The sequence below is a fragment of the Haliotis rubra genome, unplaced genomic scaffold (genome assembly GCF_003918875.1).
Source record: "Haliotis rubra isolate DU_JTF1 unplaced genomic scaffold, ASM391887v1 Scf550, whole genome shotgun sequence".
NCBI classification, from domain to species: Eukaryota; Metazoa; Mollusca; class Gastropoda; order Lepetellida; family Haliotidae; genus Haliotis; species Haliotis rubra.
The window spans coordinates 265,532-280,957 of NW_025767247.1; the positions used below are offsets into that span (position 1 = coordinate 265,532).

General features: G+C 37.1%; 1 protein-coding gene across 1 annotated transcript in view; it reads right to left on the minus strand.

Moving 5' to 3' along the window:
• Positions 1–15,426, minus strand: part of LOC124253755 (cytochrome P450 2J4-like) — a 37,609-nt gene that overhangs the window by 9,544 nt on the left and 12,639 nt on the right. Inside the window, exon 5 of the mRNA XM_046687579.1 lies at positions 1,889–2,025. Coding sequence (XP_046543535.1) covers positions 1,889–2,025 — 137 coding nt within the window. The remainder of the gene's footprint in view (positions 1–1,888; positions 2,026–15,426) is intronic.

Sequence of the window (15,426 nt, forward strand, 5' to 3'; positions counted from 1 at the left end):
TGGGTGTGAGAGAGTCGACATTGGTGGGTGTGAGAGAGTCGACATTGGTGGGTGTGAGAGAGTCGGCATTGGTGGGAGAGAGCGTCGACATTGGTGGGAGAGAGCGTCGACATTGGTGGGAGAGAGAGTCGACATTAGATGGGTGTGAGAGAGTCGACATTGGTGGGTGGGAGAGAGTCGTCATTGATGGGTGGCAGAGAGTCGACATTCGTATGTGTGAGAGAGTCGACATTGGTTGGTGTGGGAGAGTCGACATTGGATGGGTGTGAGAGAGGCGACATTGGTGGGTGTGAGAGAGTCGACAATGGTGGGTGTTGGAATCGATGTTGGTTGGAAAGAGAGTCTACATTGGTTGGTATGGGAGAGATTCGACATTGGTGGCTGTTAGAATCGACGTTGGTGGGAACGAGAGTCTACAGTGGTGGGTGTGAGAGTCGACATTGGTGGGTGTTAGAGTCGACATTGGTGGGAGAGTCGACATTGGTGGGTGTTAAGAGTCGACATTGGTGGAAGAGTCGACATTGGTGGGTGTTAGAGTCGACAATGGTGGGTGAGTCGACATTGGTGGGTGAGTCGACATTGGTGGGTGAGAAAGAGTCGACATTGGTGGGTATGGGAGAGTCGACATTGGTGGGTGTTAGAATGGACGTTGGTGGGAAAGAGAATCGACATTGGTGGGTGTGAGAGAGTCGACATTGGTGGGTGTGGGAGAGTCGACATTGGTTGGTGTTAGGATCGACGTTGGTAGTGGGTGGTGGGAAAAGAGTGTCTACAGAATCGACATTGGTTGGTGTTAGAGTCGACATTGTTGAGAGAGTCGACATTGGAGGGTGAGAAAGAGTCGACATTGATGGGTATGGAAGAGTCGACATTGGTGGCTGTTAGAATCGACATTGGTGGGTGTGAGAGAGTCGACATTGGTGGGTGTTAGAGTCGACATTGGTGGGAGAGTCGACATTGGTGGGTGTTAGAGTCGACATTGGTGGGTGTGAGAATCGACATTGGTGGGTGTGAGAGAGTCGACATTGGTGGGAGAGTCGACATTGGTGGGTGTGAGAGAGTCGACATTGGTGGGTGTTAGAGTCGACATTGGTGGGTGTGAGAATCGACATTGGTGGGTGTGAGAGAGTCGACATTGGTGGGAGAGTCGACATTGGTGGGTGTTAGAATCGACATTGGTGGGTGTGAGAGAGTCGACATTGGTGGGAGAGTCGACATTGGTGGGAGAGTCGACATTGGTGGGTGTTAGAGAGTCGACATTGGTGGGTGTTAGAGTCAACATTGGTGGGAGAGTCGACATTGGTGGGAGAGTCGACATTGGTTGGTGAGAGTGACGGCATTGATGGGTGGAGAGTCGACATTGGTGGAAAGAGTGACGATATTGTTGGTAGAGATTGTCGACATTGGTGGGTGGGACAGTGTAGATTGGTGGGAGAGAGATTCAACATTGGTGGGTGGTTGAGAGAGCCGACATTGGTGGGCGAGAGAGAGAGTCGACATTGGTGGGAGAGAGTGACGACATTGATGGGAAAGAGAGTTGTCATTGGTTGGAGAGAAAGCGTTGACATGGTTGGGTGAGAGAGGGTCGTCATTGGTTGGAGGGAAAGCGTTGACATGGTTGGGTGAGAGAGGGTCGTCATTGGTTGGAGGGAAAGCGTTGACATGGTTGGTTGAGAGAGGGTCGTCATTGGTTGGAGGGAAAGCGTTGACATGGTTGGGTGGGAGAGGGTCGTCATTGGTTGGAGAGAAAGCGTTGACATGGTTGGTTGAGAGAGGGTCGTCATTGGTTGGAGGGAAAGCGTTGACATGGTTGGGAGAGAGAGGGTCGTCATTGGTTGGAGGGAAAGCGTTGGCATGGTTGGGTGGGATGTGTGCTGTTTGTGCTCACCTCCTCAAGTTCGCGTTGACAACGGTCCTGGATGTCAGGGTAGGCCACCATGTATAGGATGGCCCAGTTCAACGTCGTAGAGGACGTCTCCGTGCCGGCCATGAATAGGTCCACAATCACCCGGAGGAAATTTCTTACTGGAAAAAGACAGAAGGCATGTCAAAGACAGTTCCATCTGCCCGTGTTACGGCTTACAGTGTTACGGCTTACAGTGTTACGGCTTACAGTTGTGATATACAGACTGACTGGAATTCTACTATAAACTACTCAAAAACTATGATATACAGACCGACTGGAATTCTACAATACCCTACTCCAAGGCTGTGATATACAGACCGAGCCGCTGCGACTTGAAGTATGCCATATGTGTTTGACGTTATCGAGTCAACATTGTGTCTAACATTAGTAAATGTACTCTTTAAAGGGAATGCTCAGAAATAACCCAAATTTTAAAAAAAACTGCAAAAAGGTTTTACTCTCTAGTTTGTATTATTGGCACGATTTGACAACCTCACTCATTCGACGAGACAAAATGCAGATGTGAGTGTTCTCGTGCAGCTGGCACGTTCACGCCCACGACTCATGTCCAAGACGTGCCCAGAAGTGGAGATGTCAAAGGTCATCGTTGTTGTTGGTGAGTATATTACATAATTCCCTTACTGTTGTTCAGTTGTTTGTGAGTATATTGCATAATTCCCTTACTGTTGTTCCGTTGTTGGTGAGTATATTGCATGATTCCCCTACTGTTGTTCTGTTATTGGAGAGTATATTGCATAATTCCCTTACTGTTGTTCAGTTGTTTGTGAGTATATTGCATAATTCCCTTACTGTTGTTTAGTTGTTGGTGAGTATATTGCATGATTCCCCTACTGTTGTTCTGTTATTGGAGAGTATATTGCATAATTCCCTTACTGTTGTTCAGTTGTTGGTGAGTATATTTCATTATTCCCTTACTGTTGTTCTGTTGTTGGTGAGTATATTTCATTATTCCCTTATTGTTGTTCAGTTGTTGGCGAGCATATTGCATAATTCCCCTACTGTTGTTCTATTGTTGGTGAATATATTTAATGATTCCCTTACTGTTGTTTAGTTGTTGGTGAGTATATTGCATGATTCCCTTACTGTTGTTCAGTTGTTTGTGAATATATTTCATGATTCCCTTATTGTTGTTCTGTTGTTGGTGAGTATATTGCATAATTCCCTTACTGTTTTTCAGTTGTTGGTGAGTATATTGCATAATTCCCTTACTGTTGTTCCATTGTTGGTGAATATATTTCATGATTCCCTTACTTTTGTTCCATTGTTGGTGAATATATTTCATTATTCCCTTACTGTTGTTCTGTTGTTGGTGAGTATATTTCATTATTCCCTTATTGTTGTTCAGTTGTTGGCGAGCATATTGCATAATTCCCCTACTGTTGTTCTATTGTTGGTGAATATATTTAATGATTCCCTTACTGTTGTTTAGTTGTTGGTGAGTATATTGCATGATTCCCTTACTGTTGTTCAGTTGTTTGTGAATATATTTCATGATTCCTTATTGTTGTTCTGTTGTTGGTGAGTATATTGCATAATTCCCTTACTGTTTTTCAGTTGTTGGTGAGTATATTGCATAATTCCCTTACTGTTGTTCCATTGTTGGTGAATATATTTCATGATTCCCTTACTTTTGTTCCATTGTTGGTGAATATATTTCATTATTCCCTTACTGTTGTTCTGTTGTTGGTGAGTATATTTCATTATTCCCTTATTGTTGTTCAATTGTTGGTGAGCATATTGCATAATTCCCTTACTGTTGTTCTATTGTTGGTGAATATATTTAATGATTCCCTTACTGTTGTTTAGTTGTTGGTGAGTATATTGCATGATTCCCTGACTGTTGTTCAGTTGTTTGTGAATATATTTCATGATTCCCTTATTGTTGCTCAGTTTTTGGTGAGTATATTGCATGATTCCCTTACTGTTTTTCAGTTGTTGGTGAGTATATTGCATGATTCCCTTACTGTTGTTCAGTTGTTGGTGAGTATATTGCATAATTCCCTTACTGTTGTTCAGTTGTTGGTGAATATATTTCATGATTCTACTATATTGTTCTGTTTGTTGGTGAGTATATTGCTCATGATTCCCTTATTGTTGTTCAGTTGTTGGTGAGTATATTGCATGATTCTCTTACTGTTGTTCAATTGTTGGTGAGTATATTGCATAATTCCCTACTGTTGTTTCATTGTTGGTGAATATATTTCATGATTCCCTTACTGTTGTTCCATTGTTGCTGAGTATATTGCATGATTCTCTTACTGTTGTTTAGTTGTTGGTGAGTATATTGCATAATTCCCTTACTGTTGTTCAGTTGTTGGTGAATATATTTCATGATTCCCTTATTGTTGTACAATTGTTGGTGAGTATATTGCATGATTCTCTTACTGTTGTTTAGTTGTTGGTGAGTATATTGCATGATTCCCTTACTGTTGTTCAGTTGTTGGTGAATATATTTCATTATTTCCTTATTGTTGTTCTGTTGTTGGTGAGTATATTGCATAATTCCCTTACTGTTTTTCAGTTGTTGGTGAGTATATTGCATAATTCCCTTACTGTTGTTCCATTGTTGGTGAATATATTTCATGATTCCCTTACTTTTGTTCCATTGTTGGTGAATATATTTCATGATTCCCTTACTGTTGCTCAGTTTTTGGTGAGTATGTTGCATGATTCCCTTACTGTTGTTCAAGTTGTTGGTGAGTATATTGCATGATTCCCTTACTGTTGTTCAGTTGTTGGTGAATATATTTCATGATTCCCTTACTGTTGTTCTGTTGTTGGTGAGTATATTTCATGATTCCCTTACTGTTGTTCAGTTGTTGGTGAGTATATTGCATAATTCCCTTACTGTTGTTCCATTGTTGGTGAATATATTTCATGATTCCCTTATTGTTGTTTTCAGTTGTTGGTGAGTATATTGCATGATTCCCTTACTGTTGTTCAGTTGTTGGTGAATATATTTCATGATTCCCTTACTGTTGTTCCATTGTTGGTGAGCATATTTCATATATTCCCTTTACTGTTGTTCAGTTGTTGGTGAATATATTTCATGATTCCCTTACTGTTGTTCTTGTTGTTGGTGAATATATTGCATGATTCCCTCACTGTTGTTCAGTTGTTGGTGAGTATATTGCATGATTCCCTTACTGTTGTTCAGTTGTTGGTGAGTATATTTCATGATTCCCTTACTGTTGTTCATTGTTGGTGAATATATTTCATGATTCCCTTACTGTTGTTCAGTTGTTGGTGAGTATATTTCATGATTCCCTTACTGTTGTTCAGTTGTTGGTGAATATATTTCATGATTCCCTTACTGTTTTCTTATTGTTGGTGAGTATATTTCATTTCCATGATTCCCTTATTGTTGTTCAGTTGTTGGTGAGTATATTGCATGATTCCCTTACTGTTGTTCAGTTGTTGGTGAATATATTTCATGATTCCCTTACTGTTGTTCAGTTGTTGGTGAGTATATTGCATGATTCCCTTACTGTTGTTCAGTTGTTGGTGAATATATTTCATGATTCCCTTACTGTTGTTCCATTGTTGGTGAATATATTTCATGATTCCCTTTACTGTTGTTCAGTTGTTGGTGAATATATTTCATGATTCCCTTACTGTTCCATTGTTGGTGAATATATTTCATGATTCCCTTATTGTTTTTCAATTGTTGGTGAGTATATTGCATAATTCCCTACTGTTGTTTCATTGTTGGTGAATATATTTCATGATTCCCTTACTGTTGCTCAATTGTTGGTGAGTATATTGCATGATTCTCTTACTGTTGTTTAGTTGTTGGTGAGTATATTGCATGATTCCCTTACTGTTGTTCAGTTGTTGGTGAATATATTTCATGATTCCCTTACTGTTGTTCCATTGTTGGTGAGTATATTTCATGATTCCCTATTTACTGTTGTTCAGTTGTTGGTGAGTATATTGCATGATTCCCTTACTGTTGTTCAGTTGTTGGTGAATATATTTCATGATTCCCTTACTGTTGTTCAGTTGTTGGTGAGTATATTGCATGATTCCCTTACTGTTGTTCAGTTGTTGGTGAATATATTGCATGATTCCCTTTACTGTTGTTCCATTGTTGGTGAATATATTTCATGATTCCCTTACTGTTGTTCAGTTGTTGGTGAGTATATTGCATGATTCCTTTACTGTTGTTGTTTCAGTTGTTGGTGAGTATATTTTCATGATTCCCTTACTGTTGTTCAGTTGTTGGTGAATATATTTCATGATTCCCTTTACTGTTGTTCCAGTTGTTGGTGAATATATTGCATGATTCCCTTACTGTTGTTCAGTTGTTGGTGAGTATATTTCATGATTCCCCTTACTGTTGTTCAGTTGTTGGTGAGTATATTGCATGATTCCCTTACTGTTGTTCAGTTGTTGGTGAATATATTTCATGATTCCCTTACTGTTGTTCCATTGTTGGTGAATATATTTCATGATTCCCTTACTGTTGTTCCAGTTGTTGGTGAATATATTTCATGATTCCCTTTACTGTTGTTCCATTGTTGTTGGTGAATATATTGCATGATTCCCTTACTGTTGTTCAGTTGTTGGTGAGTATATTTGCATGATTCCCTTACTGTTGTTCAGTTGTTGGTGAATATATTTCATGATTCCCTTACTGTTGTTGTTCAGTTGTTGGTGAATATATTTCATGATTCCCTTACTGTTGTTCAATTGTTGGTGAGTATATTGCATGATTCCCTTACTGTTGTTCCATTGTTGGTGAGTATATTTCATGATTCCCTTACTGTTGTTCAGTTGTTGGTGAATATATTTCATGATTCCCTTACTGTTGTTCAGTTGTTGGTGAGTATATTGCATGATTCCCTTACTGTTGTTCAGTTGTTGGTGAGTATATTGCATGATTCCCTTTACTGTTGTTCAGTTGTTGGTGAATATATTTCATGATTCCCTTACTGTTGTTCCATTGTTGGTGATATATATGATTCATGATTCCTTTATATGTTTCATGATTCAATTGTTGGTGAGTATATTGCATGCATTCCCTTACTGTTGTTTCAGTTGTTGGTGAATATATTTCATGATTCCCAGTTGTTGGTTATACTGTTCTCAATTGTTGGTGAGTATATTGCATGATTCCCTTACTGTTGTTCAGTTGTTGGTGAGTATATTGCATGATTCCCTTACTGTTGTTCCAGTTGTTGGTGAATATATTTCATGATTCCCTTTACTGTTGTTCCATTGTTGGTGAGTATATTGCATGATTCCCTTACTGTTGTTCAGTTGTTGGTGAGTATATTGCATGATTCCCTTACTGTTGTTCAGTTGTTGGTGAGTATATTTCATGATTCCCCTTACTGTTGTTCAGTTGTTGGTGAGTATATTGCATGATTCCCTTACTGTTGTTCAGTTGTTGGTGAATATATTGCATGATTCCCTTACTGTTGTTCAGTTGTTGGTGAATATATTTCATGATTCCCTTACTGTTGTTCAGTTGTTGGTGAGTATATTGCATGATTCCCTTTACTGTTGTTGTTCAGTTGTTGGTGAATATATTTCATGATTCCCTTACTGTTGTTCAGTTGTTGGTGAGTATATTTCATGATTCCCTTTACTGTTGTTCCATTGTTGGTGAGTATATTGCATGATTCCCTTACTGTTGTTCAGTTGTTGGTGAATATATTTCATGATTCCCTTACTACTGTTGTTCAGTTGTTGGTGAGTATATTGCATGATTCCTTTACTGTTGTTCAGTTGTTGGTGAGTATGTTGCATGATTCCCTTACTGTTGTCAGTGGTTGGTGAGTATATTGCATAATTCCCTTACTGTTGTTCAGTTGTTGGTGAGTATATTGCATAATTCCCTTACTGTTGTTCCATTGTTGGTGAATATATTTCATGATTCCCTTACTGTTGTTCAGTTGTTGGTGAATATATTTCATGATTCCCTTACTGTTGTTCTCAGTTTTTGGTGAGTATGTTGCATGATTCCCTTACTGTTGTCAGTGGTTGGTGAGTATATTGCATAATTCCCTTACTGTTGTTCAGTTGTTGGTGAGTATATTGCATAATTCCCTTTACTGTTGTTCCATTGTTGGTGAATATATTTCATGATTTCCTTACTGTTGTTCAGTTGTTGGTGAGTATATTGCATGATTCCCCTTACTGTTGTTCATCATTGTTGGTGAATATATTTCATGATTCCCTTACTGTTGTTCAGTTGTTGGTGAGTATATTGCATGATTCCCTTACTGTTGTTCAGTTGTTGGTGAATATATTTCATGATTCCCTTACTGTTGTTTCATTGTTGGTGAGTATATTGCATGATTCCCTTACTGTTGTTCCATTGTTGGTGAGTATATTGCATGATTCCTTTACTGTTGTTCCATTGTTGGTGAATATATTTCATGATTCCCTTACTGTTGTTCAGTTGTTGGTGAATATATTGCATGATTCCCTTACTGTTGTTCCATTGTTGGTGAGTATATATTGCATGATTCCCTTACTGTTGTTCCATTGTTGGTGAATATATTTCATGATTCCCTTACTGTTGTTCCATTGTTGGTGAATATATTTCATGATTCCCTTACTGTTGTTCAGTTGTTGGTGAATATATTTCATGATTCCCTTACTGTTGTTCAATTGTTGGTGAGTATATTGCATGATTCCCTTACTGTTGTTCAGTTGTTGGTGAGTATATTTCATGATTCCCTTACTGTTGTTCAGTTGTTGGTGAATATATTTCATGATTCCCCTTACTGTTGTTCCATTGTTGGTGAATATATTTCATGATCCCTTACTGTTGTTCAAGTTGTTGGTGAATATATTGCATGATTCCCTTACTGTTGTTCCATTGTTGGTGAGTATATTGCATGATTCCCTTACTGTTGTTCCATTGTTGGTGAATATATTTCATGATTCCCTTACTGTTGTTCAGTTGTTGGTGAGTATATTGCATGATTCCCTTATATTGTTGGTGAATATATTTCATGATTCCCTTTACTGTTGTTCCATTGTTGGTGAGTATATTGCATGATTCCCTTTACTGTTGTTCCATTGTTGGTGAATATATTTCATGATTCCCTTACTGTTGTTCCATTGTTGGTGAATATATTTCATGATTCCCTTTACTGTTGTTCAGTTGTTGGTGAATATATTTCATGATTCCCTTACTGTTGTTCAATTGTTGGTGAATATATTTCATGATTCCCCTTACTGTTGTTCAGTTGTTGGTGAGTATATTGCATGATTCCCTTACTGTTGTTCCATTGTTGGTGAATATATTTCATGATTCCCTTACTGTTGTTCAGTTGTTGGTGAATATATTTCATGATTCCCTTACTGTTGTTCAGTTGTTGGTGAATATATTTCATGATTCCCTTACTGTTGTTCAATTGTTGGTGAGTATATTGCATGATTCCCTTACTGTTGTTCAGTTGTTGGTGAGTATATTTCATGATTCCCTTACTGTTGTTCAATTGTTGGTGAGTATATTGCATGATTCCCCTTTAGTTGTTGGTGTTGATTCTACTGTTGTTGTTGGTGAATATATTTCATGATTCCCTTACTGTTGTTCTGTTGTTGGTGAATATATTTCATGATTCCCTTACTGTTGTTCAGTTGTTGGTGAGTATATTGCATGATTCCCCTTACTGTTGTTCCATTGTTGGTGAATATATTTCATGATTCCCTTTACTGTTGTTCCATTGTTGGTGAGAATATATTTCATGATTCCCTTTACTGTTGTTCTGTTGTTGGTGAGTATATTGCATGATTCCCTTACTGTTGTTCAGTTGTTGGTGAATATATTTCATGATTCCCTTACTGTTGTTCCATTGTTGGTGAATATATTGCATGATTCCTTACTGTTGTTTCAGTTGTTGGTGAGTATATTGCATGATTCCTTACTGTTGTTCAATTGTTTGGTGTATATTTCATGATTCCCTTACTGTTGTTCAGTTGTTGGTGAGTATATTTCATGATTCCCTTACTGTTGTTCAGTTGTTGGTGAGTATATTTCATGATTCCCTTACTGTTGTTCAGTTGTTGGTGAGTATATTGCATGATTCCCTTACTGTTGTTCCAGTTGTTGGTGAATATATTTCATGATTCCCTTACTGTTGTTCTATTGTTGGTGAGTATATTTCATGATTCCCTTACTGTTTTTCAGTTGTTGGTGAGTATATTGCATGATTCCCCTTACTGTTGTTCCATTGTTGGTGAATATATTTATATTCCCTTTTCATGAATATATTCATGATTCCCTTACTGTTGTTCAGTTGTTGGTGAATATATTTCATGATTCCCCTTACTGTTGTTGGTGAGTTGTTGGTGAATATATTTCATGATTCCCTTACTGTTGTTTTCAGTTGTTGGTGAATATATTTCATGATTCCCTTACTGTTGTTCAGTTGTTGGTGAATATATTGCATGATTCCCTTACTGTTGTTCCATTGTTGGTGAATATATTTCATGATTCCCTTACTGTTGTTCAGTTGTTGGTGAATATATTTCATGATTCCAGTGTTTACTGTTTGTTCACTGTTTGTTGGTGAGTATATTGCATGATTCCCTTTACTGTTGTTTCATGATTCCTTATTGTTGGTGAATATATTTCATGATTCCCTTACTGTTGTTCAGTTGTTGGTGAGTATATTGCATGATTCCCTTACTGTTGTTCAGTTGTTGGTGAATATATTTCATGATTCCCTTACTGTTGTTCAGTTGTTGGTGAGTATATTTCATGATTCCCTTACTGTTGTTCAGTTGTTGGTGAGTATATTGCATGATTCCCTTACTGTTGTTCAGTTGTTGGTGAGTATATTGCATGATTCCCTTACTGTTGTTCAGTTGTTGGTGAGTATATTTCATGATTCCCTTACTGTTGTTCAGTTGTTGGTGAATATATTTCATGATTCCCTTACTGTTGTTCAATTGTTGGTGAGTATATTGCATGATTCCCTTACTGTTGTTCAGTTGTTGGTGAGTATATTGCATGATTCCCTTACTGTTGTTCAGTTGTTGGTGAATATATTTCATGATTCCCTTACTGTTGTTCAGTTGTTGGTGAATATATTTCATGATTCCCTTACTGTTGTTCCATTGTTGGTGAGTATATTGCATAATTCCCTTACTGTTGTTCCATTGTTGGTGAATATATTTCATGATTCCCTTACTGTTGTTCAGTTGTTGGTGAATATATTTCATGATTCCCTTACTGTTGTTCAGTTGTTGGTGAGTATATTGCATGATTCCCTTACTGTTGTTCCTTACTGTTGTTGTTGGTGAGTATATTTCATGATTCCCTTACTGTTGTTCTATTGTTGGTGAATATATTTCATGATTCCCTTACTGTTGTTCAGTTGTTGGTGAGTATATTTCATGATTCCCTTACTGTTGTTCAGTTGTTGGTGAGTATATTTCATGATTCCCTTACTGTTGTTCAGTTGTTGGTGAGTATATTGCATGATTCCCTTACTGTTGTTCAGTTGTTGGTGAATATATTTCATGATTCCCTTACTGTTGTTCAGTTGTTGGTGAGTATATTGCATGATTCCCTTACTGTTGTTCAGTTGTTGGTGAGTATATTGCATGATTCCCTTGTTGTTGTTCAGTTGTTGGTGAATATATTTCATGATTCCCTTACTGTTGTTCAGTTGTTGGTGAGTATATTGCATGATTCCCTTTACTGTTGTTCCAGTTGTTGGTGAATATATTTTCAGTTGTTGGTGAATATATTTCATGATTCCCTTACTGTTGTTCAATTGTTGGTGAATATATTTCATGATTCCCTTACTGTTGTTCAGTTGTTGGTGAGTATATTTCATGATTCCCTTACTGTTTGTTCAGTTGTTGGTGAATATATTGCATGATTCCCTTACTGTTGTTCAGTTGTTGGTGAATATATTGCATGATTCCCTTACTGTTGTTCAGTTGTTGGTGAGTATATTTCATGATTCCCTTACTGTTGTTCAGTTGTTGGTGAATATATTTCATGATTCCCTTATTGTTGTTCAATTGTTGGTGAGTATATTGCATGATTCCCTTACTGTTGTTTCAGTTGTTGGTGAATATATTTCATGATTCCCTTACTGTTGTTCAGTTGTTGGTGAGTATATTTCATGATTCCCTTACTGTTGTTCAGTTGTTGGTGAGTATATTGCATGATTCCCTTACTGTTGTTCAGTTGTTGGTGAGTATATTGCATGATTCCCTTACTGTTGTTCAGTTGTTGGTGAAGTATATTTCATGATTCCCTTACTGTTGTTCAATTGTTGGTGAGTATATATTTCATGATTGAGTATATTGCATGATTCCCTTACTGTTGTTCAATTGTTGGTGAGTATATTTGCATGATTCCCTTACTGTTGTTCAGTTGTTGGTGAATATATTGCTATGATTCCTTACTGTTTTCATGATTCCCTTACAGTTGTTGGTGAGTATATTGCATGATTCCCTTACTGTTGTTCAGTTGTTGGTGAGTATATTTCATGATTCCCTTACTGTTGTTCAGTTGTTGGTGAGTATATTGCATGATTCCCTTACTGTTGTTTCAGTTGTTGGTGAGTATATTGCATGATTCCCTTACTGTTGTTCAGTTGTTGGTGAATATATTTCATGATTCCCTTACTGTTGCTCAGTTTTTGGTGAGTATGTTGCATGATTCCCTTACTGTTTTTCAGTTGTTGGTGAGTATATTGCATAATTCCCTTACTGTTGTTCATTGTTGGTGAATATATTTCATGATTCCCTTACTGTTGTTCAATTGTTGGTGAGTATATTGCATGATTCTCTTACTGTTGTTTAGTTGTTGGTGAGTATATTGCATGATTCCCTTACTGTTGTTTCAGTTGTTGGTGAATATATTTCATGATTCCCTTACTGTTGTTCAGTTGTTGGTGAGTATATTGCATGATTCCCTTACTGTTGTTCAGTTGTTGGTGAATATATTTCATGATTCCCTTACTGTTGTTCAGTTGTTGGTGAATATATTTCATGATTCCCTTACTGTTGTTCAGTTGTTGGTGAGTATATTGCATGATTCCCTTACTGTTGTTCCATTGTTGGTGAATATATTTCATGATTCCCTTACTGTTGTTCAGTTGTTGGTGAATATATTTCATGATTCCCTTATTGTTTTTCAATTGTTGGTGAGTATATTGCATAATTCCCCTACTGTTGTTCAGTTGTTGGTGAATATATTTCATGATTCCCTTACTGTTGTTCAATTGTTGGTGAGTATATTGCATGATTCCCTTACTGTTGTTCAGTTGTTGGTGAATATATTTCATGATTCCCTTACTGTTGTTCAGTTGTTGGTGAATATATTTCATGATTCCCTTATTGTTGTTCAATTGTTGGTGAGTATATTGCATAATTCCCTTACTGTTGTTTCATTGTTGGTGAATATATTTCATGATTCCCTTACTGTTTGTTCCATTGTTGGTGAATATATTTCATGATTCCCTTACTGTTGTTCAGTTGTTGGTGAGTATATTGCATGATTCCCTTACTGTTGTTCAGTTGTTGGTGTATATTATACTGTTGTTCAGTTGTTCATATATTGCATAATTACTTACTGTTGTTCAGTTATTGTTGGTGAATATATTTCATGATTCCCTTACTGTTGTTCAGTTGTTGGTGAGTATATTGCATGATTCCCTTACTGTTGTTTCAGTTGTTGGTGAATATATTTCATGATTCCCTTACTGTTGTTCAATTGTTGGTGAGTATATTGCATGATTCCCTTACTGTTGTTCAGTTGTTGGTGAGTATATTGCATGATTCCCTTACTGTTGTTCAATTGTTGGTGAGTATATTTCATGATTCCCTATATTACTGTTGTTTACATTGTTGGTGAGTATATTTCATGATTCCCTTACTGTTGTTCAGTTGTTGGTGAATATATTTCATGATTCCCTTACTGTTGTTCAATTGTTGGTGAGTATATTGCATGATTCCCTTACTGTTGTTCAGTTGTTGGTGAGTATATTGCATGATTCCCTTACTGTTGTTCAATTGTTGGTGAATATATTTCATGATTCCCTTACTGTTGTTCAATTGTTGGTGAGTATATTGCATGATTCCCTTACTGTTGTTCAGTTGTTGGTGAATATATTTCATGATTCCCTTACTGTTGCTCAATTGTTGGTGAGTATATTGCATGATTCTCTTACTGTTGTTTAGTTGTTGGTGAGTATATTGCATGATTCCCTTACTGTTGTTCAGTTGTTGGTGAGTATATTTCATGATTCCCTTACTGTTGTTCTGTTGTTGGTGAGTATATTGCATGATTCCCTTACTGTTGTTCAGTTGTTGGTGAGTATATTGCATGATTCCCTTACTGTTGTTCAGTTGTTGGTGAATATATTTCATGATTCCCTTACTGTTGTTCAGTTGTTGGTGAGTATATTGCATGATTCCCTTACTGTTGTTCAGTTGTTGGTGAATATATTTCATGATTCCCTTACTGTTGTTCAGTTGTTGGTGAGTATATTGCATGATTCCCTTACTGTTGTTCAGTTGTTGGTGAGTATATTTCATGATTCCATTTACTGTTGTTCTTTACTGTTGTTGGTGAATATATTTCATGATTCCCTTATTGTTGTTCAATTGTTGGTGAGTATATTGCATGATTCCCTTACTGTTGTTCCATTGTTGGTGAATATATTTCATGATTCCCTTACTGTTGTTCAGTTGTTGGTGAGTATATTTCATGATTCCCTTACTGTTGTTCAGTTGTTGGTGAGTATATTGCATGATTCCCTTACTGTTGTTCAGTTGTTGGTGAATATATTTCATGATTCCCTTACTGTTGTTCAATTGTTGGTGAGTATATTGCATGATTCCCTTACTGTTGTTCAGTTGTTGGTGAGTATATTGCATGATTCCCTTACTGTTGTTCAGTTGTTGGTGAATATATTTCATGATTCCCTTACTGTTGTTCAATTGTTGCTGAGTATATTGCATGATTCCCTTACTGTTGTTCAGTTGTTGGTGAATATATTTAATGATTCCCTTACTGTTGTTTAGTTGTTGGTGAGTATATTGCATGATTCCTTACTGTTGTTCAGTTGTTGGTGAATATATTTCATGATTCCCTTACTGTTGTTCAGTTGTTGGTGAGTATATTTCATGATTCCCTTACTGTTGTTTAGTTGTTGGTGAGTATATTGCATGATTCCCTTACTGTTGTTCCGTTGTTGGTGAATATATTTCATGATTCCCTTACTGTTGTTCCATTGTTGGTGAATATATTTCATTATTCCCTTACTGTTATTCAATTGTTGGTGAGTATATTGCATGATTTCCCTACTGTTGTTCTGTTGTTGGTGAATATATTTCATGATTCCCTTACTGTTGCTCAGTTTTTGGTTGGTATGTTGCATGATTCCCTTACTGTTGTTCAGTTGTTGGTGAGTATATTGCATAATTCCCTTACTGTTGTTCAGTTGTTGGTAAATATATTTCATGATTCCCTTATTGTTTTTCAATTGTTGGTGAGTATATTGCATAATTCC